This window comes from Diorhabda sublineata, chromosome 2, assembly GCF_026230105.1.
Source record: "Diorhabda sublineata isolate icDioSubl1.1 chromosome 2, icDioSubl1.1, whole genome shotgun sequence".
Lineage (NCBI taxonomy): Eukaryota > Metazoa > Arthropoda > Insecta > Coleoptera > Chrysomelidae > Diorhabda > Diorhabda sublineata.
This window is the reverse complement of record NC_079475.1, coordinates 10,532,167-10,557,816: the sequence shown is the minus strand read 5'-3', so window position 1 is coordinate 10,557,816 and position 25,650 is coordinate 10,532,167. Positions and strand designations below refer to the sequence as shown.

The following is a 25,650-nucleotide window of genomic DNA, read 5'->3' as shown; positions in this document are numbered from 1 at the left end:
AAAAATACGCACCAAATTCAAAAATCCCGCGGCGCACATTATAGATTCAGTAGTACGCTGCATAAATTACATACGTGCAATTCAATGTTATTTGAAGAAGAAATTAGATAATATGGAGAGTTATAACTGTATTGTGCTGTGCGATGGCTTCAAGGGACAGCATGTTGAAACATTTCTTCAAACAGGTGTCGCAATTTTTAGAGCAGAAAGTGGCTTTAACCATTCGAATTTGATTTACTTAAGAATATATCCTGGTTGAGTGATATTGGTTTTCTTGTTGACATTACGAATTACCTCAATATTTTGAATCTCAAATTACAGGGTAAAGAGTGTTCACTTTCGACTATGTTCAATCTTTTCAATTACCTCTCTTTCCCACACTTAACATTAGAAATAGGAGGTCAATATTGATTCTGTTAATTACTCTAATACCAATAAAAAACACAACGTACAAATTTTTATAAATCCTTTCGTAATAAGTTTGGCTGAAATAGTTACTGATCCTGCCAATATTCAATTAGAGCTTGTTGAACTGCAAAATCATGATACGTTGAAAAACCTTTTTGCTAACAAATAGTCTTCGAAAGCACAAAATTCTTCAGAAGATTTTGCAGTTTTCTGAAAATTGGTGTCAAAAGGAGAATTTCCAGCAAAAACTGACCTGGCGTTACAGTTTTTAAGTAGTTTCGGATCAACATATGTATGCAAAAAGATTTTTTCAGATCCTAATTAGCTAAAAAATAAATACCGCACATCCTTAACTAAGCAACATATTTGTGACTTGTTGTTACTGTCAACGACGGATTTGTCGCCAAACATTGATTGTATAAACAAATTACCCTAGATGTAAGTTCAATTTTGTTTTTTTATTTAGATTTTAGAATAAGATACAATTTGTTCCTAATAAACAATAATTCAATTTTATTTTCTTAATAATTAAGTTTTTATTGCGCTTGTCCTGAGAGTAACTGAACCAGGAAATGTAAGTGGCCCGTTGTTAACGACTGAATCCATCGTTTGGCCCGACTCTTCAAAAGGTTGAGCAGCCTTGCTTTGCAGCCTTCATATCTTCAATTATGGAATATTTTTCTTCTCGTTTTGAACTGAACAGTATTAAGATAAGTAAGATTTTATTAGATTGACAATTTGATTTTTTGTTAATACAATTATTTGCTAAGGTCTATTATAAATTAATCTGTAGAGTTTGCTTCTACTATCCCAACGCAATGATAGATAGCAGTTTTGCGTTCAAAGGTAGCTTATATGATATGGAACAGCCAAAGGGAATGAATTCGTTAATAAACAAATGAGGAGTGTTGTCAAAAACGCTTATTCATGTTGAATACAATTCCCTGTATCTTATTTATTTTGCTTCTTTTGTCTCTGGGATTGCAGAGACAAGTCGCATCTCTGGGATAGAGAAGTGTGGTCAAAGAGAGAAAGCTAGCGGATGCTGGAGGAAAAAATATTATTAACAACCTCTTAGTTGAACGAGAAAAAAAAAATCATTTTATCTCCACTTCATATGAAGTTGAGCCTTACGGAGCAGTTTGAGAAGGGTTTTTATATGCAAGGCAATAATGATCATTTCTTTCGACATTAACGGTATCGTGATGACTGAATGGGTTCCAGAGGGTCAGACTGTCAACCAGACTTACTATTTGGCAGTTTTGGCAACACTGCGAGAACGAGTTCGTAAAAAACGGCCCGTTTTGCACCAGGACAACGCACTTGCCCATAACACGCTATCTGTAAAGCAGTATTTGGCCAGTAAGCGCACCCCAGTGATCGAACACCCACCGTACTCACACTATTTGACATTTTGCGACTTTTTTTTGTTTCCGAAGATAAAATCCGCTTTGAAAGGGACCCGATTTAAGTCGATGGAAGCGGTGAGGAAAAAACGGCAGAGCTCCTAGAGGCTCTCACCAAAGAAGACTTCCAGCACTGCTTCGATCAATGGAAAACACGTATGGAAAGGTGTGTGGCAAGGGAAGGAAAGTATATTGGAGGGGAGCATTAGAATGTAGAATAATTTTTATAATAAAACCCTTTTTCGTAACCAGTCTCGTTATTTATCAGCCAGACCTCGTATAGGTGAAACTGAAAGAAAAGCATGAACTTCAATTATTGCAGTTTTCCAACATATTTTGGGTAAATCGAAGGCGGAAAACTATATTCAAATGGTTAGGTTAGGTAAATGAGATGCTTAGCAATTTCAAATTCCATGGTGCTCTATTTCTCAGAAAGACACCAGTGAAAAACAAGATGAAAAATTGAAAATTTTTGGAAGATTCGCACATTATGGTACATCACTGCTGGACTGTTCCAAAATGCATTGGAGAATGTCGACGCGGATCAAACCAACAGCAGTGTCCTATCAACTCGCTTCGGTTTTGGTAAGCACCATCTCTAGCAACCCTATTTCGCTGGTTTTCCGAATTCAATCGTGATCGCATTTCGCTACAGGATGAATTTTGAAAAAGTCGTCCAAAAAACTGTGCGAAAACTGATATTGCAAGATCGTCATGTGACATACCGTGAGATTGAGGCATACTTGGGCATTAGTTCCACTTGCAATATTGAATGAACATTTGGCTGTCAAATAGATTTGGTCCTGATAGTCATTTATGCATATGAATTCGAAACTAAAAAATCGACTGTATAGGCCTTTCAAGACAGCCAAATCGAAAAGTTATTCACGCACGAAGCCCTTCGATGCAGATGGTCATCTGTTGTTTCGGAATAACATGTCATCACCGTTTCATTGGAACAATGTAGAAGACGAATCATTTTCCCCCACGACAACGCGGGCTCTTGCATATCAGTTCAAACAAAAACGTGTTTGAGCAGTTAAAACGTCAAATTGATGGTTATCGTTTAACGCCAATTTTTCAAGCTACTGGGCAAAATCTAGTGTCATACAGGAATTCATGACACCAATAGAATCAGATGCAAAAATTCTGGCAGCAAAAACACTGCTAACCAGGGCTATTGCTTATAAGCACCTGTCTGATCAAAACTTGTGATAAGAGGTATTGAAAAGAGCAGTTACTCAAACAAAGTGGACATGGTTATTCACTGACGCCTTATATTCAGATTAATGATAAACACCACAGGCTTTTGGTTGAAAAAATGTGGATCAAAAGAATCCGCAGCTCAAATAAGATCTAGTTTGTTAACTGTAGGCATCAATTACCTACCCCAACTACCAATTACCATTTTCTTTCTAATAAATTATTTAAATTTATTTGATTTGACTCTTAAATCAATTCGGAAAATATGACGCCGCAAAAAAACCTGATAAAATTTTCATTCAACAAATTGCAAATGTTTGTTTACAATAATTTTTCTTCTACAATATAGAACTATTATTTTTATTCAAATTAAGAAATTAATTGAGTTCGCTAACGAATCACTTCTCGCTTTTACTTCCTTCAACTTAATTTTAACAAGTTTCAAAGGAAATCCTTCACGTGCAACCATTGTAAATATACACCCTTTGTAAGGGTTCTCGTAACTTCTTGAAAATTCCTTTTCTTACTCAGTAAATTTCCTAAGTAGAACAATACGGATGCATCAAGAATTTTTTGTGCAATCTAATTAAAAAAAGGTTCATTATACAGGGTGTCCCACGACGAGTTAAAACTATCTGTATATGGCAAAATAATCATAGTAAAATCACGAAAATTTCTACCTTTAGAGATTTCGGAATATTATCGGAAGTCGATTGTAACTTTGTTATTTTAAATGGAACACCCTGTATATTAATACATTTTTGAAATCTACGTAAAATTTGAGTATATTTTTGTCCAAAAACTTTTTTCGAAAAATGCATACTTTTTGAATTATTAATTTATTTGTAAAAAATTTGACCTTTGCAGACCCTTATAAATTATTATTTCACGAAGATACCCTTAAAGATATGAAAATGGTTTCTGTTCGGTTGCTTTTAGCAAGGTCAGACGTATTTGAATCCATATTGAGAAATTTTTTATTTTATAGAGGGTGCGTATAAAAAGTGTTCAAAGTTTAACTTCATAAATATCAATGTATTAATATCCAGGGTGTTCCATTTAAAATAACAAAGTTACAGTCGACTTCCGAAAATATTTTAGTTAAAAAGATTGTATGCGAAAACCCAAACATAGAAATTTACGCTTTTTTTTAAACATGACCAATTAGAGCAATGAAAAAAGTCGATTTTTTCAAGCAATTTATGTTGTATCTCAGTAATGGATTATTTCACAGTTTCAGGGAAAAATATGAGATAAGTGATGCCGAGAAATTAATATAAATTCGTTTACTTTCATTCAATAACTCACCCTATTACCGTGCCTTATAATAGTTTCTTCCAGCGCTTGCACCCATTTTTGTCTTTCTTCGGCATCTCTGGCCTGAAAATGGAAGGTTTTGTGATCTACTGTGACTGTAAATGTACTATCATCTTCATCATCTATACCGATCACTGCTCCTTTCAACCGAACGCATCCTCTCCGAACACCGCGCATCATTTTTTCTTTCGACTAAAACAAGGAACCAAATGATAATTATTTTCGTAACTAGTTGTTCAGCAAGCGGAATATTTGCCAAGACAAGTGCCAGCTTTGCAAATTCCGCGAGTTGAACAATATCCCTCTTTTCATAACGTGTTTACGTTCAACGTTTTATCTAATTCCGCACTTTCATAATATTTAATAGAATCTTCAATTAGAATGAAAATATTATTAGAAGTAGTGTTAATAAAGAAGCAGATCTTGAAATATTCTTACTATGAAAGCAAACAAATCGGAAAGTATTTAATTGGAACGTCTTCAGGTAGTGATCCATTTGTAGTAAGAGAGTCTGCGAATGCTGCAGTGGGTAGTTTAATAACTGAAAAATGAAGAATTAGATACGCGCTGGCCTACCAAAAATTTTAAAGTTGTAAAGAACATCAGGGAAATGGTGATACTTGCTTATTTTGAAAATTTAAAAACGTTAAATATGTCGAGTCAGCAGGATACCATGCAAAAAAATCGGAGATTTTGACGAAAGTGAATGTAGAAATATTTATAAAAGATGCTGTTGATGAAATATTTCGATTTTAGTACAGGCAAATTAGGTGATTTTGGGATAAAACTTTAAATTACATTGGGCGATTTTGATTATCTAGATTTTGGGATACTGAATAAGTCTTAACAAAAATACGGATTTTTGAAATGAGGAATTCGAAAAAAACTGTCGAGTACAAAATTATCTACAAAAAAGTATCCCATGTATTTGTTCCTAACCTCAAAATTTTCACTTTAAAATGGGTTTATACACTCAAAAATATTTTAAATCACGAATAACTCGAAAATTGCGAGGAATTAAAAAAAAGTAATGGAGCAAAGAATGTACAGCACAAAATTATCTACAGATTGGTCTGTAAATATTTTTTCCTAACCTCACAATTTTCACCGTTGATTGGGTTCATGTACTCAAAAACATTATGAATTGCGGATAACTCGAAAACTATGATGATTTCGACATAAACCGCCGGGTCAAAAATTGTGGAGCACAACATTCTGTACAGAAAAGGTTTAATTTGTTTCCTAGCCTCAAAATTCCTACTATAAGATGGATTTGAATGCTCAAAAATAAATCTAAAACTACGTAGAAAACAAAAAAAAAAGTGCCGGAGCCAAAACTGTAGAGCACAAGATGAGTACCCAAATTTTTGTGAAAGAAAAACTATTAAGAAGTCTTTGAATATTGAAATAATAATAAACCGAGAACGAAGATAGTGTCCATCATCGAGTTTTTTAAAAGTTAGTTTGGGTTTGCTGACAACAAGTTCGAAGTCAAATCTATAAAAACGTACCCTCTTCACACCCCAATAACTATTTCCTTCCATGAAATAGCCCATGCTTCACAAAAACAATGAAGTTACATAACACTTCCAAGATTTTCGAGGTGACTGATTTGACCTAACCTAATAATCACCTTCTTGCATTTGAGCCTATACTTCATAGAACAATGAAGTTACACATCATTTTCAAGGTTTTCAGGGCAACTATTACGAATTTGATGTCAAATTAACAAAATATTATAACTTTCAACCCCTAATAACCACCCCCTTGCATGAAATAGCCCAAACTTCATAGAACAATAAAGTTACATATCATTTTCAAGGGCTGGCTAATTATGAATTTGATGTCAAATTCACAAAAACTCTCCTCTTCATCAATAAAATTAGGGCGGCACATGTCTTAAACTCGTTTTCTTACGTTGATATGAATACATACAAGTTTTTAAAAACACAAAAAATGGTTAATTATATTCAACAGTACAAATTCTCTTGAAGACGGTTAACATAAAACCGGTCTAAACAAGTGATAAGGAGTATAAAAGGATTTTTTCTTGAGCAGATAGATATATAATTTAGGGTTTTGTGCATAAATTGGTTATTTGGTCCCAGTGTACGATATAGTAAAAGAATATTTAAAATTAATTAAATGTGGCATAAATTTGTGTGTTTGTCATATGTTCATTAATATTTTGCTGACCTTCGGTATTTCCATTTTTTTTTTAGTTTGTACGTTATATTATTTTAGACTCCTTCCTTACTCAAGATTAAGACGTGGAACTCAGGTGCGGTACATAGGACCGCAACTCCACTTTCTCCACTGCCCAGAGCTATCCTATGGCCCGCACGACGTATTTTATTTCGAACCTTCTCAGCTCAAGGTACCTTATTTAAATGTGTTTTACAGTTTGGTTGAACCGTCCTGGGTCCTTGAAACATTACTTTACACTTGGTCCTTTTGTTTTTTTTATGATGACTTTTTTCACTATACCCTACACAATCTCTTTCTACCTTGTGACTTATACCTTTTTTCTTTACTAGGCAATGGGTTTTTTGGGTTTGGCGTCTCTTAATCAGCAACAACCGAAGTTTCTTTCCTCAGTAACTTTTTTGGTACACTGATTTGAGAATCAGTAATTGCTATATTCTTTTTTTGTTATTATTTTATAAAGAATATGGGCATTTACCATTTCTGTACCAAATTATAGCGCTATAGCAATTTTTCTATGCCCCATCAACGTCCTCCTCAAAGAAGTGTTGTAACTTGCCATTTGATTAGACAGATCTGTAGAAAATTTGCATTTGTTATAGTCGATCACTGCATAAGGCTTTACAATCATTTCTGATCATCTGTCAATGTTTATTGTCTCAAAAGCATACTTTGTAAAAAGGATCATTATTTTTTCATTCTAGTATTGTTATTCCTTCATCGTTTTCTTTGCTAGTAATTTAATTTCTTCAGCTTCTTTTGTACAATATCTATGAATAAACACAAAAAACATCATTTTTGCACTTTCTATTCGAAATAATTTTTTTTATTATTTTTCCTTGGATGCTCACCCCATTGTTTTTATCCTTATTTCAACTGCATATTCAAGTGCAATTTAAAATTTAATACACTGTAGTTTATGATAGAATTCTAATAAGAAACTCATTATTAAATGAATGGACTATTTCTTTGTATTTTCTTTCATAATAATTCAACTGCAGAAAATTCTATTACATACATGTCAAATAAATGCAAATGTATTGCAATTAAAAGTCAAACGTATGCAGTAGGTTATAACGTAATGTAATTTCAATTTTATATTAGATTCCTGAATTTTCTCCATTGTTTTACCAAATTTGAATGATATTTAAACATTGACATAATTATTTTTACATCACGATATGGAAATGAAAGTGAGTTCAATAAATACACCTTTAGTTACACCTTAATAAATTTAATTGAGGTGTACTGTTAAAATGATTTGTAATGTATCCGTATTTTTTAAAACGTACAACCTCTTAATTCGTATGGAAATTCCGTCAAACCACATTCCAAAGTCATATTTCAATAGAATCTCTTTTTACGGAACGTCTACGCTTATCTCACACATTTTATTCACAGCTGTATGATGAATTTATGAATAAACAATGTTAGGTTAGGTTAGGTTAGGTTAGGTTATTATGATATTATTATCAAATTTTCTGGAAGAAGAGGACTTTCACCGCTGCTTCAAGTAGTGTGCTACAGAAGCAATTCGCTGCAAAAAACTGTTAATATGAAACTTTCTGTCACTAATACAGAGCGACCCGCTAAACAAATCATCATAGCCGTAGCCTTTAATCCCTAACCCGCACGTTTTTTTGATAGGTTTGATGGTTTGCGAACCGCGAGACGATGTTCCCTTTAGGGATCCAGCTGCTTTCTAGGGGTTCCTAAGTGTTGACCCGCAGGTAGTTTAGTGCCGATGGATGTAGTATCCTTGCACCAGTTTCTGTAAAACTCTGAGGGTCGTGTTTATGCACTCGTTGTGCATAAACCTTCTACCATGATCTTTGCAAATTGTGCTATATCAGCCAATCAATCAGAGTGCCTACTGCCTCGTAATTTCTACTCGCTTTGTGCGCTGAAAAGAGGAAAGCCCCCGATAGGCTATAAATGAAAGACAAGTTCACATTTAACCATCATTTTATTACCAAAGGATTGGTAAACTTTCGGTTTTTTTTTCGACATAATTACCCAAGAGATGTAGACATTTGTGAACAAGCTTTTGAATACCCTCTTCAACAAAAGTTGCCGCCAATAAATTCAAATAGTGTACAAAACACACTTTGAAACTTCTGGAAATTCCATAGACAAAGTAGTAATGCGGTTTTCATTAACCATTCTATCAACTCGTTCAAGCAGGTCATCTGAAACAACAGACTTGCGTTCTTGGCTTTCTACACCATCACTCATGAAGTTTTTCCCTAATTTTCAGATGGATTTCTGCAGCACTATGATCATCAGCCTACTGAAAACGATTCACACCCTTGGCGGGTGCATCAATAATGGCGGAATGTTTACGTGGCCATAGCACAACGCCGACTGACGCTAGAATGTCAACAATGGCGGAGTGTGTAGTGCGAGAGCTATGCAGTCGCATTCCCGCTTTCTTATGCCCGCGTAGCGTCTGCACGGAGCGATCGGAGGTTGAATCTACTGATTCTATACACATTCAATGATGCCATTTGCGCAAGATACACAGTATGATGTTTTTACCAATCTTAACTGATTTCAGCAGGTCGCACTGAATATGTATAGGGTTAGTAATGAAATCGGGGATAAAATGGTGTAATATAGAAAATTTTGGATACCGATTTCAGCTTTTTTGACTTTTATCGCCCTTATTTTTGCAGTTGTTTTATATGTGACATTTTTTTAAAAGTTAGTTAGCCTTAGTGTTGTTGGGAAAAATTGATATTCATTCCTTAACATGATTTGAGGTTCTTCGTACTAAATTTATGTATGAACATCGACTATAAAACGTTAGTGTTGCGCCTTAATGGAAATTTCGTAATTCAGCGAATTCAAACTTTGTGTAAAAAGGGCCATCCGAAAAGAAGCAAATCCTACATAAAATATTTCTAACCAACTGAAAAATCAAAATGAACGTTGAGTGTCAAACTGGTTACTTTGTTTTTCCCTGCAATCAACGCTCTTCACGGTTGACGCTACATTCATTTGGGATTGCGTTCTAGCCTAATTCTTAGCACGTGACCGAGTTCAAATTAACACGTTGACTGCCAAGGCAATTTCCACAATTCCATTTAATCGCATTAAATTTAAATAAACAGTTATCATTGAAAGTTGAAGAAAATGTAGGATTTTAGAAAAACTTAGTTGAATTATTTGAAAAAAAACTCTTCATGGGATGTGAATTATGAATTATTTTGTAGTTAACATGTTAAGCGTCGATCGACAACATAAAATTGCAATATAAAGCGACGAAGCACATCAGGGAATCGACAGTGGCAGTAACGATCAAAATTTGATTATCTTTTCGTTTTATCATATTTTGGAATAATAACGTAGCATATTTAATATAATTCATGATTTTGCTGGTGAATAAAACATATATGCAGTGACGTCCGAAAAATTAAAATGATCATTGTTGTATACTACGCGTCAAAGTAAATCTTATGAATTTCCAAAAAAAACATCATTAGGAACAAATTACCAAACAAAAAGTCTTGTCATATATCCTTGAAATCAATAAACAATATTTAGCGAATATTATGAACACATTAAGGTGATGAACTTGCTCGGTTGATTAATTAATAAATCAACATAAAATTTTTTTGTCTTTGTTGATGATCTCGTCAACGAAAAAGAATTATCACCAAATTTATCAAATATGGGTATTTTAGATAGTAGAGGCAGCCGGCAACTAGTTAACGTACAACGAAAGACGAAAACTTTGAACATAACCTCACTTTCAATATTTTACATTAACACGCAAGAAAACCCCCAACTTTACTCACAATTTCGATTTGAGCAAGCATCGTATTTTCGTAAATTTCGTAAGCGAGACGCGACTTTTTTGGAAGCAAATTATTTATTTTTTACAGTGAATCATTTTCTATTTTTGTGAAACATTATCAAAAATTCTCTTTTTCTTGTATTTGGTTTTATTCTAAAGATCTTTTTTGCCTATTTCATGGTTTGATGTTGTGGTCTCTAACTTTCATCACTTTAAATATTTAGAAAGAAGATGTCTGTGAAGTTAGAGTTCCGGAATAACAAAAAAATAGTTCTAATCATTGTATTGTAATGTTTTGACCCAAAAAGAAGTGCTCTGTACATTTCAAATAAAACGTCCCCTCCTTGTAAGCCTATAATGTTACGAAATCAGAAATTATATTTAAATATATTTTCTAAATATTCATGTCCATGTCCATGTAGTGTAATAGACGAAATAAATTATTCTACACTACTATCTGAACGCCAACGTCGACTCATACCTAATGGTTAACAATCCGTAACTTTTACAGGGACAATCTGTACAACATCTGTTTGTTTAACTCGATAAAATTTATGTAACGGAACCGTTCGCCATAAAGAGACATTCTGAAGAAAATTATCATAAATTCTAATTATTTATTGAAAATATTCACAGGAGGTATTCAAACACAATCAAACACTTCTATTTGAATTGTATACTGTCGAATATCGTGTTACTTACATAAGGAAAAAATGAAAACTTACTTACACACTTTCGAGGTCTTCGGAGGATATTTCTTGGAACTCGAAAGAGCATGCCTTATAGAATCAAACAAAGAATCACATCGATTTTGTGTTAAGGTATAAGGGCTCATAGGGAAGTGAAAAATCATGTTTAGTTTTGAGGTTGAGGTACAATTCGCCCAAAAATGAAGTGCTTCGATGATTTACAGCTTAGTGCTATTTTTTACGGAAGATCGAGGTTACACGGACAGAAAAACTAGGGTCCAAGACCTAGGTATTGACGTGCAGAGTAATCAATTCTTGTGTGACGTAGATTGTTGCCATGAATCTCACTCCAAAAACTCTAACCAGGTATCCCATAAAAACTCGAAATCATTAAATTTCTTTATGAACAGCATGAGTTGTGAAAAAACAAATAATATCGATCAAATTCTATTATAATACAATTTAGGTAAGGGACACCGCTGAAAACGGCAGAATTGTTTGTTATTTTTACCGTACTATCGGTCGAAAATTTTTGCTCACCCCAATTTTTCTCTCGTATTGTCAAGCGAAGGTTGAAATGATATCTTATAAACCAAAAATAATTTTATCGGTGAAAGCGACAAGTTAAAACTTGCTACACCGCCGTTAATGATTGTAGTTTAGTCCCAGTTAGCCCTTTGAGACGCAACTGTGGTTCATAGTTTTTGGACCAAGACATCTTTTTGTTAAATTTGTACACAAATTATTTTCGTTTTCGCAAATTCAGACTTGTAAGTTTTAAAATGATAAAAAAACCAAGGAACTATCGGTTGAAACTCTTGCATTAATCGCAAGTCTTCATAGTCTAGGTAAAAGTAATGGTACCATTGACTACAACGTAAAAAATGTTTATCTACCAGGAGAAAACGTTCAGGGCGGTCTCGAGAAACCACAACCGCATCAGTAAACGTGATCGACGACTCAGGGGCACAGTAATACCAGCTCAGATCAATGAGTCTAGAGATCTGCTTCGAGCACTTCTACATCGATAGAGAGATTTAAAGTGTTTTGACATAATAATTTTCCATTTAAAATTATTTAAATTTAACAACATTGCGCAAATGTACCCAGACAGAGATGTAATCTCTTGTGTGTAAATCTATTTAGGAGGATAATGTGACTATGAAGAATCATAAATTTAACTACTTAAACTCAAGGTTTATTGTATTCATTAAAATTTATGGTACACGATCTTAATAGTGACCCACATCATAGATGATTGATTCCGGGTGTCCCTTGGACACTTGAGTTTCATTAATATATCAAATTACGCACTTTATTGTATATTGATGAGTCTAACGACCAGATTTATAATTATAACCTTTCATATAAAAGGATTTTTTAGTATTTAAGAGCGGTGTGTAAAGAGATAGATGTCTTGATATTCTGGCGTTCATTCGAGTATGGTCGTGGGATTATTGAAACCACGTCTAACTACTTTTATTATTTAATAAATAGTTTATTTCAAAGTGGTTTTGATGTTTTAATACAACGAATATGGTCAACCATCGTTAGTTAGCCCGAAGATACATTACAAAGAAAAGATGATATTTTTGGAAGGATGGAACTTCTTTTGAGAAGTCAAAATAAAATCAATAGGTTGCAGTGGGTTAAAGAACATTAAAATTGAACACTTGAAGAGTTTTATGGAGTGATGAGTCAAAGTTTGAGAGTTGTGTTTAGGAAAAGAGTGATTGCACGCAGGTCAAAGGAAAAACGGATATTAGATCCATGTGATTGTACAATGTGAACATATAAAAAATGACAAACAAGTCAGAGTATTTGATATATCATAATATGGACTTTGGAATTTTGATTTAAAATTTGATATTAACTGGTCACTCTTACAATAAGCGAAAGTAATTTTAATACCAGAACGATAATTCAAGTCTTGATAAAAACAAACTCACCTACAATTTCGATAACATTTTATCGTTTCTGGCCATAACAATTAATTTTATGTTAAAACGTCAAATCATGTTCTGTAAATGAATATATTAACAAACAATAGTCGCTCTTTTCTATTGAAAAAATTGTAAGGTAAACATTTATAATGTGGGTTTAAAATATATTGTTGCAGTGCTTCCGAGTGTTTGATGAGAGAGGGTTGGGGGTGCTGAGTGTCCGATTAGTTTTGATAATGTCGGTCCTTATTCAATATTATAATGATTTTATATCGAGATCAGCAGGTGAGAAACGATAAATCAATTTTTAAAATCGACGGTTAGACGTTGGAAAGATAAAGATATTATCAGGAAAAACATTTTTTTAATGAATCGATAGAAGTTGATAATGTATCAAAAAAAGTATCAAGATTTTGAAAAGATTTACTTTCTACTGATCATTTCCTCAAAATGAACTATATATTTTTCCCAAATAACATAAGAATGCTCGGAAATAGTTTTCCACATTTGTTGAGAAAATGAGTTCAAAACGAAATTTATTTATTATAAAGAAGACATTGTACTGTATCTAAAATTATGGCATTATAAAAACCACTAAAAAAGAGTGAATTTTACTTATTGATATACAGGATCGGGCAATTTAGACGAGACATTATTATATAAAATGAAATTTTTTGCGTGCCTTTCGTTTAATTTATAATTATAAATGATTATTATAATTATAATATATTATAATATTAATTATTATAAACATTTTTTGAGATATGATTTCATGATGTAAAATTCTATTCAAAATTACCAAATTCAATTGTGAGTACGAATATCAATAATTGCAGTATGCCGAAAAATGTTATTTCTTTTAGAAGTTTGGATCAAATCACCTTTATTTCCAATTTTTCATTGACAAAACGTGCATACAAATAATTAATTTTGTAACTACAATTTACTTCGCTACTTCATTCATCTGCTGCATTGTTTTCCCTTGTCTTCCCTTTTTTTGTCGTATCCACGTTTTATTCAGTCATTTTTTTCTTTTCTTCGATTTTTTTGCTTCTGTTACGTTTCTCATTAGGCTTGTGGTCTCTTTACGAAGATGGTTCTAGAAGTATCTGGCCTGATCTAGAGATGGCGGTAGTTGCTTGAGAAGCACCACACAGTCTATACAGCATATGTTTCAAGTTTGAAAACGCCACGTTTATTATTTGTTTGACAATCATCAATAATAACGTTTTCAGTGAATTTGTAAACATCCTCATCGTCTGTATCAGATATACAGTAACTTTTATTTGAATGGCATTAGTCCAACAAATATAAAAACTGAACTAGATTCTCCTCTGGGCAAGACTGCTTCTTCGTTATCGTCAGTAAAATATTGGATAGCAGAGTTTGAACGGGGCCGTATGACCTGCCATGACTAGCATCACAGTAGTCGACCAAATGAGGTGACGACTCCAGAAATGTTGAAGAAAATGTATAAAGCGGTACTGGATGATCGTCGACTGAAAGTGCGCGAGCTAGAAGACATAGTAGGCATTTCAAAAAGCACGGTACATCACGTATCAATTGAAAATTTAGATATGAGAAAGCTGCGTGCAAGATGGGTGCCATGTTTGCTCACAGAGGAACAAAGACAGCGTCGTGAAGATGCTTGGCAATGTTTCACAGAAATAAAGCCAAATTTTTGCACTGTTTCATGACCATAGATAAAAGTGGGTCCACCATTTCACGCCATAAACAAAACAACGATAAAAAAATGGACTGAAAAGGGAGAATCGGCTCCAAAGAAGGCAAAGACCGTTCTATCTGCAGGCTAGGTCATGGCGTCGGTTTTTGGGTTGTGCATGCACCAGCTAACACATCCGTTATTGCAATCGCCAAAATCAATGAATTGCTACCTCACGCCCCCTATTCGCCAGATTTAGCCCTCTCACAGTATTTTCTGTTCTCAGACTTGAAAAAATAGCTCGGTGGTCAAAGATTTTCCAAAAATGAAGAGGTGATATTGTCTGTTTTTTGTTTTCTTAGACCGTTTCACGTGTCTCCTATATTCGGAGTCTGGAGTAAAGCGCTATCATTTTTCGGAAAAAAATTTAGGTGGGAATGTAAAAAAGTGTATTTTCAAAGACATACTACATCCTAATTTATAATATACATTAAGAATTCTTGATGAGGTCAGAATATTGAGATCTGTAGTTACCTAAAATATCTCATTGCAGTATTACCAGCTTTTGTATTTCAGAAACTAACACATGAAATTCATTATTTGTTGCGTAATATGAACACATTTTTAGTTTTTTCATTTATTTATTTTAAACTACAATACTAGCCCTAGTCAGCAATATTTTTCTTTTCTTCGCGATAATGTATTCGTATGATGAAAATCTCTATATTTCAAGTTAAACTTTAGGGTTAGGAAACAAGAAAAGTCAGTGGGGGACAGATCTGGTGAATACGGTTGGTAAAAGTGCAGTAAGTAAGTTTTAGTCATGGCGATCACCCATATGTGATAAGATGCGTTGCTCTGATGAAAAAGCTCTTTGGTTTTTTTTCAAATGCGGTTGCTTTTGCACTCCTGTAGTTTCATCTTTTCGAAGATAGTTTACCAACACAAGCCCATGACTATTCCAAAAAAAGATCGCATTCACTTTTCCGACCAATAAAATCGTCTTAGCATTTTTAGAAGCAGATTGCCTTTTTGCAATCCACTGTCCAGACTGTTACAATGTTTCAAAAGCTGTATCTAGTTCTCATCTACCAAAAATCAGATACGTTTTGCTTAAACCGCGTCAATAAAGCCTGGGAAATTCGAAAGCTCTTTTGGTCCAAAGTGAGCAAACGTGGCATTTGGTGAACTATTTGGTTGTCGCAGTTTCTGGCTGTTCCGAACGGTTGTCATCAGTCATGCAGATACGGATACGTTCGAATTTGGCTGCCAAACATTTTACTATCGGAAATGTTATAGCACAGATTCACCGTACATAATATAATACTTCTTTCATTTATATAGACATATTGACTATCAAAAACAAATATTTAACAGCTCCATTCTCAGAAAAACTTCACTTATACGATTATACGAAACTGATTTTTGCCGTTAGAGTTCATAAATTTTGCAGATAACCCTCGGTCTTGTATAAAAACATAGTAAAACCCTATGGATCTATTTTCATGTAATTTTCTAAGAACCTCGTATGTACTAATCCGTTGAGAACGATAAACTTAATTGCTATATGAGCATAATCCATTACACGTTCTGTATAATTTTTTTCTACGGTATGTACAAACTAGAGAATTCTAATTAACTATTCGAAATACGTGCTTAACATTGTAAAAAAAAATCAAAATGGTTTTCGACTAAAAATACACGAAAATTATGAATAATTTACAAAGGAAATCAGCGAAACATTTTTGCAAGTAATTGTCGTTCATGAATTATGATCAACAAAATTACCAAAGTAACTTTCACGGTGTTTAGAACTTGATCGCATATTTTTTTACGAATTTTTAGAATAGAAAAAATCTGAATATAGAAACTAATTTTTTATTTCAACACGAATATATTATCAGATTTGCGTTTATTCAAGGATGTTGCCACAAAGGAATTTGGCAATCGATATAAAATCGACTGTAATCATTTTTTAACGCAAGAAACGAAAACTCAAGGAACAAATTCAATACAAATACGGGGATTACTATTTATATTTCTTGCCTTATAATGGAAAAACATAAATTTTTGGACGTAAATAGTTTTATTCTTTATTAAAAATATTATGTTGTGACATTTTCGGTATTGGAAATTTTTCTTTTGATGTGGAGAAAAAAAAACGAAGAGGTATCAAAACAAGACTGTATGGTGCCACTGTGCTGAGGTCATTATAAACAGTGATTCGCCTATTTCCTAATTTCTCCAATGATGGGATAAAAAAAATGATTTGTAATTGGATATGGCTTTATTGGTTTCTAAAATAATCCATTCTGATTTTAGCACCTCCAAAACATGTGATTTGAATGCATCAACTTCTTCTTCGGGTGTAGTAAAACGTTGACCTCGCAAATTATTTTTCATTTGTGGTAATAGGAAGAAATCATTGGGTGCCAAACAAGGATGACCCATCAATTCGAAGTTTTGGCTGTTCAAAAACGTTTTTGTTTGAACTGATGTGCGAAACCACGTTATGGAAGATGATTCGTCTTTTGCGATTAGTTTCCCTCATTTTTCACATTTCTCACACTTCTGGTAAAAAATGCTATTGTACTATTCAGAATTGACCTGTCTACTTTGCCCTAATGGGCATGTCCAGTTAATCCGCAAAAACAGAACCAGTTGCTAAAAGTGTTTAGTGCGCGAACATCTTTTATGGGATTTGGCTCATCTGGATCTATATGCATAGATCCATGATTTCTCGCTTGTCACGATCTTATAGACATCTTTTAAGCTGTGCTTGAATTTTTTCAGGATTTCTTTGCACAAATCGAGCCTTTTTCGTAGCGATTGGACAACGCAAACGTTAATGGAATATTGGATGTATGCGATTAAAACCAATGCCCATGTATGCCTCAATCACACAATATGTCACATGAAGATCTTGAAATATCAGTTTACGCATATTACCGATGTTTTTTGGAAACATCAGCCAATTTTGTACGACCTTCAAGAAATTCATCATGGAAAATAGTGCGACCACGATTAAATTCGGAAAACCAGCGAAATTGTGTGGCTCCAGATGGCGCTTCATCACCAAAAGTTGAAGCGAGTCGATCGGCACATTGCTGTTGATATAATCCATGTGTTAGAAAATCATCGCACTAAATGTGAAATGCGAATTAATTTTGACCAAGACGTATCTGTAAATAACTCAAATAGCAATCGTTCTGAGTACGTTCACCATTGTCAGATTTGGCATATTCATATCTCCAAGTAGCAGCCCTCGTATACGAGGTGGTTCAAATAAAAATGGGAATTTGACTATATAAAATTTTATTATTAAGTTACCGAGTTGTTTTAGATAAAATACGTCGCACTCTACATACTTTTGGCACCACTTCGGAAGCTTTCGGATGCCTTTTTCATAAAAATATTGCGGTTCAGTTCGCCAAGTGTCTCTTCCAATAGATCAAATTAATCAAATAATCGCATGGCGACAAATCGGAATAATAAGGAGGGTGTTTACTAATCCAATATGTTCAACGGTCCCTTGTAAGCTCAGGTATATGCTTTGTCTTGCAGCATTATCGCAGTACGGATTGGAATATCCTTCATAAAATCATCAGAACGGAGATATTGCTTGATATCGTACTACTGGTTTGTGTGCTAGATGTAGTTTTGTGAAGAAAATCTTTAAACAGACTATACAATCTTGACCAGTTTCATTGAAAAACCAAATTTCGTCTTGTATAAGGTGTCTCAATTCAAAAAAACAAACAATTTCAAGAAAAGTAAGACCCAGTAACACTGTATATATTTTCGAACGGTCTGGGTCCCCGGATTTTGGATTTCTCCTATGTTGATCCGATCTCTTCTAACTTCTCGACCTACTTTCCAATAAGTCGAGGGCCTGGGGCGAACAAAGGTGAACTTTCCTTTGAAAAACCTTCTTCTTCTTCTTCGATAGTTTTTATCAAATCCGCCATGCAAAATCGACACTTTTCATCACACTTCATTTCATTGGTGCAGCAAAACTTTCCTTCTTTATTACACAATTTTTTAGAATGCAATTGCTTGCAGCAGTTGTTATGATACATCTACTAATCTGGGATTATCAACTTCCACGCAAATTAAGTGATTTCATACAGAATTGAAGCCTATATCTGAATGTTCTAGAAAGAATGAGCTACTGCTGATAATACATACAGTAACTACGGTAAGATGGTTCTTTGACTTCATCATTACATGACTCAATAAGTTGTGTGACTGCCAAACAGATGGCGCTGCCAATGTCAAATCTATATGACGTTTATGAAGTACCAACTTTCAAAAGACTATGTGGAAAATTTCACGACATTTCGATTGGTAAGAAAAAAGAGACAGCCATTTAAGTGTGTTAATTTATCATTGCTTATTGATGAAAAAAAATATTGTACAAACTCAGCAATTACTTCGAAAATGTTATCTGAACTATGCTCCATTGTAAAGAACCATTTGCTATTGGGTTGTTGAATTTAAACGTGGTCGTACAGATGGTGAATGTTTTGGTCGTCCAATTGAGATAGTTATTCCAAAAAACATCAAAAAAGTCCACAAATTGATTATATCTAATCATAAATTGAAATTGCGTCTTTTTCTATTTTTCGATTACCAACAAACTTGTCTGCTCTGTTTTGTAAATGTTTGTTATCTTTTTTCTATGATTATAAGTTATTGGTCTGAAGTTATGAAGAAGTTTATTTTCCACAAATAAAGTTTCGATAGTTTTTGTGATACCTTTAAGATCAACCATTTGTATCCATTTTTCAAAATGGTGGCCGAAGAATCAGAGTTTCAAGCTCATAAACTAGAAAGTAATTTTACACTAACCTTCCCTTAAAACATTTTGGCGACTGAACAGAGTTTTTTATATTTCCAAAATCAACGGAAAAATGAAAAGTCGATTCTTTTCGATAATGTCGAAGGGTCGTCGACGGCTACTATCTGGGAAGGGGCGCTACTGTCGAATACCCTTCGACTGCCGTCAACTGCCAATAGAATGAGTTCGAATATTCATTGAAATTTTCTTTTTTATTATCATTTCAGATCCCCGAGTAAAACAATGGGTCTTCATGGACAACCCTCTACCAACACTGGCCATAATAGCAGTGTATCTGTTATTAGTTTTGAAAATATTACCGCTTTACATGAAAAATAGGAAACCATTCAATTTAACACGAATCATAAGGTTATACAATATATTTCAAGTAGTTGCGTGTATTTTGCTTATTTATATGGTAGGTAAATATTATGGATACTATAATAAATTTTCCCAAGAAATATTACTCACTTTTTTACAACACATCGTTAACAAATAGCAACCGTAAATTTCTTCATGGAAATATTTGGAAAAAATATACAATCCTGAGCATAGAAGTCGACACTACTACAATTGCAAGTCACTGGCAAAAAAACTGAAAACGAAATTATATTTTTCTCAGTAAAATCTCAAAGCTTGTTCACAATAGTCTTCGTTAGGGGTAACTAACACATATAAACGGTGAAAAATTACCATTGCAGTATCTTTATGAGTGAAAAATGAATTAATTTTAAACGCTTATCACTCGATAGTTTTTTTTTTTACTTACGATACTATTTGCTGTTCAAACGGTCCAGAGTAAGCGAGAAATGTCCAATGAGCTGAACAGGGTCAGTCTGCTGATTCCAGAAACGTTACCAAATATATGTCAAATATATGACCGATACAATGCAGTACATCGCTGAGAAATCAGTCCAGGTAAAATAAGAGCACAGAAAAAATTGCGGATTGTCTGGACAGTCAAAAGAAGTTGACCTTGAGCCAAAAAGGCCCCCAACCAACCCCAACGATTTGCACAGTGTTTCATAAGAGAAAACGTAGCTTTTGGAGGAGGTTCCTGGATGGTTTGGACGGGCCTTCCAATGAAAGCAAAAAGTTCGAGTTAGAAATCCTGCAAAAGCCACGAAATCGAACCACAAAACTGATCGGAAGTTGTTATTAGGGTCATTTAATATTGATAGGTTAATTTCAAATAAATAATAATTTTGACGAATTTAAGCTTGTATTTTCTTTAATGTTAATTATAACCCTTTTTCATTGTTTACGATTTAGTTTCATATTTTCTTTACAAATGACTCAATAACAATTATAAAACTAAGATTAATGGTTTTGATATGCGAAAATCAGAAAAAGAATGGAAGCTACAGATTTTTTTTTGGTTGAATGAGGTTAGAAAACTAAAGAAAATAGTAGTTTCACTCGCGCATTTTCAATTTTTTCCATAAAATATATTATTAACCTTTCAGAAATAAGCTTCGAAAAATTTTAAAAAGACATCATTCAATTAACTATGGTGCATGGTGTCTGGTGGCAAATTTGTTTTTAAATACGAATATTTTGTAAAGTTATAAGCGATGAGAGGAGAAGGCGTCATTGGGTTTCTCAGTCACGATGCCACATTGGTCCAGTGAAGTTCGTGCGTCATCGAGGCGTTTTCAAGAGTCATCATCCTTTCGTTGTCGCTCGTGGATAGTTTTTTCTCACTTCGGTATCGGAAGTTTAAGTAATGCACCAGATATAAATTTAATTAGTTCGTGGTAGCAGAGGTTTCATCCAATTACAACACTCCTTGGCCAGATCGTACTTGATCTCGAAGAAACTCCAAAATTATTGAAATTGGGTCTTAAAAATTCACAAAAAAGGTCAGCGTCACTGGCTTGAAAAATATTTGAGGTTCTATGATTTCAAAATCTAAATCATCTAAATGTTGATATGACTTAGCGTTTTCACAATGTTAATTGCATTTTTTGAGCGACATTTCCATTTGAACGGCTACGTTTACAAGCAAAATTGCCGTTACTGATCTCTAATACCTCCTGAAACACCAAAAACAGGATGGTGCCAATCCACACACAATTTTTTCTCATAAAATGATACACCACGTGGTCACCCAAGATCACCCGACTTGACTCTCATGGATTTTTATGGGGCTAATACCTCAAAGAAAGAGTTTACAGTAACAATGTGTGGGCCTATTTGAGATAAAATAAGCGCAATTCAAACGAGTCTACTGCAGTGTGTATCGCGAAACAAAATTTGGATAACATAATTTTTAAAAAGTAAAATTCTCATCTGGACTTCATCATAAATATCTTTATTAAAACGGTGTTCAGAATAATTACTTTTTAATTTAATTTTCAAAAGATAATTCTACCGCCAGACACCTCGCGTAATTAAAAAAAAAGACATTATTTTTATATGAAGTTCTGCTGAAAACTGTAAAGCATATGTGATAAGGGAAATTGATCCAAAAAATTAAGAAGGGCAAATTTGTCAATTATAGATTTTGATACAGGGTTGTCTAATTAATTGTGACAAATATTTGTTAGTTTGAACAATATATAATTTCATTTGCAGTACTTGACAGCAGGATGGATACAAGGTGAATATAGTATCGGTTGCGCTCCAGTTGATTGGTCCAATAAACCAAATGCGCTACGAATGGTCGGTACTTTCTACTGGTTGTATTGTTTGAAAGGTGTGGAATTGGTAGAAACAATATTCTTTGCCTTGAGGAAAAAGTTCAATCAAATATCTGGTTTACATGTTTATCATCACAGTTCGACGTTTTTCTTAACCTGGATTGGATGCAAATTTGTAGGAGGTTAGTTATTTATAAGAAATACCAAAGATCGATGGTAAAAGAGTAAAAATTCTACTGTGAACTGCTAAATCCTTATTAAGAAACATTTAATTTTATGAAAGCTTTCGCACGCACAACGGTGATTTTAAAATTAGTTACCACCATGAGTCTGATGTCATCACTGAAAATAGTTTTCGTTGATGAATAAATATAGTAAAAACGGAATTTCGATTGCTAACTGAAAATTATTATTTTAAGCAAACGAAGAAATGAGAGAAACCTACATAAATATTATCCAAAAAGCGCTTCACTCTATGGAATGATTAGTAAGTGGTCTTATGAAAATGGTTATCCGGGAATGTTTAATAACATCCGCCCCATTTTATCAACCCAAGATGGGTGCCGTGATTGCTTAATGCCGATAATAAGCTCGTTCACATTTAAAATTCTAAAGTTTCATTTTATATTGTCATGACAAGCCAAACATAATGGTGTCCGTTATTTGTTTACATTCCACGAGCACTTGTTTATATTTTTTCGTTAGATGTTAGAACTTTCAAATACTGGCTGATTTGTTTGTGAAATTCGTATATAAATTGTTTTATACCATTTCCGCCCAATTAAAATCATCCAACGTGAAAGAATATGTATCTACAAGGAGCTTTTGTAATAGAAAGCGTTCAGGATGGCCAAAACTAACCACAACCTCTGAAGATAAATGTACTGATCAGCTCGCATCAATGTATCTAGGGATCTGACGTCTACAGCGGAAAGGATATTGTGAGAACCTGGCCTTTTTCGGAAGGGTGGCTAGAGAGCATGAAAATTAAACGCTTGAAGAGTGGGAGAGTGTATTATTGAGTTATGAACCAAAGTTTGAGGTTTTTGGGTCGAAGAGTGTTTGTTCTTGGGTAAAAAAAAAGAACAGATTTTTAGAGATGTTTTGGAGGAAGTGCGATTGGACACCTGTTGAAAATAGAAGGGGTTATGAAGAAAAACTATTAAAGGAAAATGTTGACCTCAACCCCAATGAGTTATTGTGGGATAAATTGGACAAGGAAGTCAGAAAGCAGTGTCCTACTTCGACTTCCAATCTTTGGAATATCCTGAAAAACGAAACGAAACAGCATAGCAGTAAAGAGATTTTTCATTCATATGCCAATAACAATCAAAGGATAGTTATGATATTCATAAATTGAAACTCATTAAATACTCTCCAACCCTTACTCTTGAAATTTCAACGGCGCGTGGTCGGAATTTCTGCATTATACATTCTTCTTGCTCTTCTAGTTGCCTGCAGGGTAGCTTGTCTTTCTGAACGAACTCTGCTCTGCGTAAACCGATGATTCCTGATATCATACAATTTTTGCTGTAAGGGCTTGCGATGAATCTTTGGATAGACCAGATTTGCGCTTCCGATTCATTTTTGAAGAAAAACATAGTAAGAATTAAGATTTAAATTAAAGAATAGCATCTAACCACAAAAGTGACACCTATAGAAAAATTCAAATCAGCTGAAATTACTGGAATGCTAGATGGCGTTGAAGAAGCTAGTTTTGAGATTTTTTTTTTCATGCTACTTCTAATACCTCCAAGAATATGTGTACAAAGTTTCATGATGATCGGTAAAGTAGTCAAAAGCGTAAAAGAAAAACTCACATTCTCATTTATAATATTAGTAAGGATTTAGCTCATAATAAACAAAAGCAACAGTTTCTCATTCGTCTGATTTTATTTTAAGGTGGTATGGCATCGGTTCCGTCAATGTTGAACTCCTTTATACACGTGCTTATGTACACCTATTATTATATGTCATCTCTAGGACCAGAATGGCAGAAAAAATTGAGACCATGGAAACCAAGGCTAACTATGTGTCAAATGGTATGTATAAACATACATTATTAAATTTCGACGTCAACATTTCCAAATATTTTCTTTGATATGTCAAAGATTGCTGCAATCGAATAGTTTCATTTTAGCATAAAATTTTTGTTCGATTTTGACAAATTTGACAAAAATAAATTATCCTCTCATTCCATTGCATGGCTCAATGAGATCCTGGTTTAAGAACACTGGTTATCTAGGTCACTGCAATTAAAAAGTCGTGTCTGCAATTATACTTTTGTGAACCAGAAACTCTACTAAAAGTACCTCCCTGTTAATTATAGAAATAATATCTAGTTTCATAATCTTTTCAGTACTGTTCGATTCAGTAACCGGTTTTATTTAGGAATTCCAAGTGATTAATTTTTTGTTTAATGTTGTTCTATATTTTCAAATGATTCACTGATTCTGAAAATTATCGCTATTTGATGACCGGTATTATATCTTGAACTTTTAATTATGATCCTAGATCGGACAGATGCTTAAGTTAATTCTATTAATTATTTTTCTTCTTACAGATACAATTCACATTATTGATAATTCATTCATTAAGCGCTTTTCATCCAGAATGTGATATACCTAAATACTTCATGTTATTGTACCTCCCAAATCTGGTATTAATTTTCAAAATGTTCTACGATTTTTACAAGGATAGTTACAAATCCAAATCCGCATCTCTGAATCATCACCAAAGAGAAAAGAAGATATCATAACAAGTTTCTACCAGTAACAACTAGAAAATTATGTGTTCAGAGAAACTTATGATTGGACAAAAAAGGAAAGAACAGTGACTAAACATTGAATGTCAATTTATCTTTTGGGTTGTCCAGTATTGTAAAGTTTTTATATCTTCCAAGTTAAAAAACGACTTGGGAATTTTTTTGTATCTATGTAAGAAAAATAAAACACTGTTCGTACATCCTAGCAAATTTTAATTCTTAAGCTTAGTCTATATGATATTAATGCAATTCATTTCAGAGCTATTTTTAATTTTCAAATTAGTCTTAGATTAACACAATGTTCTTATCGATTTTCTAGACGCGCTCGAAAGGAAAATTTTTAATCCCTACGAACCACTTATTTACCTTGATCCGAAGAAAATCATTTACGACACGAGTTTTGTAAGCAACCGGTAATAGCTGCGTGCCAAATCTGGATAATATGATAGTTAATAATTATCCATTCGAAACTTACATGAGTTGAAATTGGGTACGTTTTTCTAATGAAAAAAAAAACAACCTCGACGTTTTTATTTTATATCACATAATTTTTAAACTGAAATGGTTTCATAATCACCTGTAATCGTGCCTTACTTTTAACAGGTTACCTATTAAAATTATCCTTTCAGTATCCCAAAATACGGTTATCATGGTCATCCTCAAATCTTTTCGCCGATGGTCAAACTCGATATTTGATTTTGTATTTTGATCTCTCCGTCGTAGTGATGGATAAATGACTCATCCATTTACGTCGGGGTCAACTCTTGAACG

At 33.7% G+C, this 25,650-nt stretch overlaps 2 protein-coding genes across 3 annotated transcripts in view; one reads left to right on the top strand and one right to left on the bottom strand.

The window, feature by feature from the left end:
- LOC130440740 (oxysterol-binding protein-related protein 9-like) overlaps positions 1-25,650 on the bottom strand; it is a 53,805-nt gene that overhangs the window by 23,487 nt on the left and 4,668 nt on the right. For both annotated transcript variants that reach the window (XM_056774051.1, XM_056774052.1), the window contains exon 2: positions 4,326-4,526. In XM_056774051.1, coding sequence (XP_056630029.1) covers positions 4,326-4,526 — 201 coding nt within the window. The remainder of the gene's footprint in view (positions 1-4,325; positions 4,527-25,650) is intronic.
- On the top strand, positions 13,039-25,092 carry LOC130440741 (elongation of very long chain fatty acids protein AAEL008004-like). The gene is made up of 5 exons (XM_056774054.1): positions 13,039-13,255; positions 19,701-19,891; positions 22,051-22,297; positions 24,018-24,157; positions 24,679-25,092. The coding sequence occupies exons 1-5, from the start codon at positions 13,207-13,209 to the stop codon at positions 24,871-24,873; spliced, it is 822 nt and encodes a 273-aa protein (XP_056630032.1). The 5' UTR covers positions 13,039-13,206; the 3' UTR covers positions 24,874-25,092.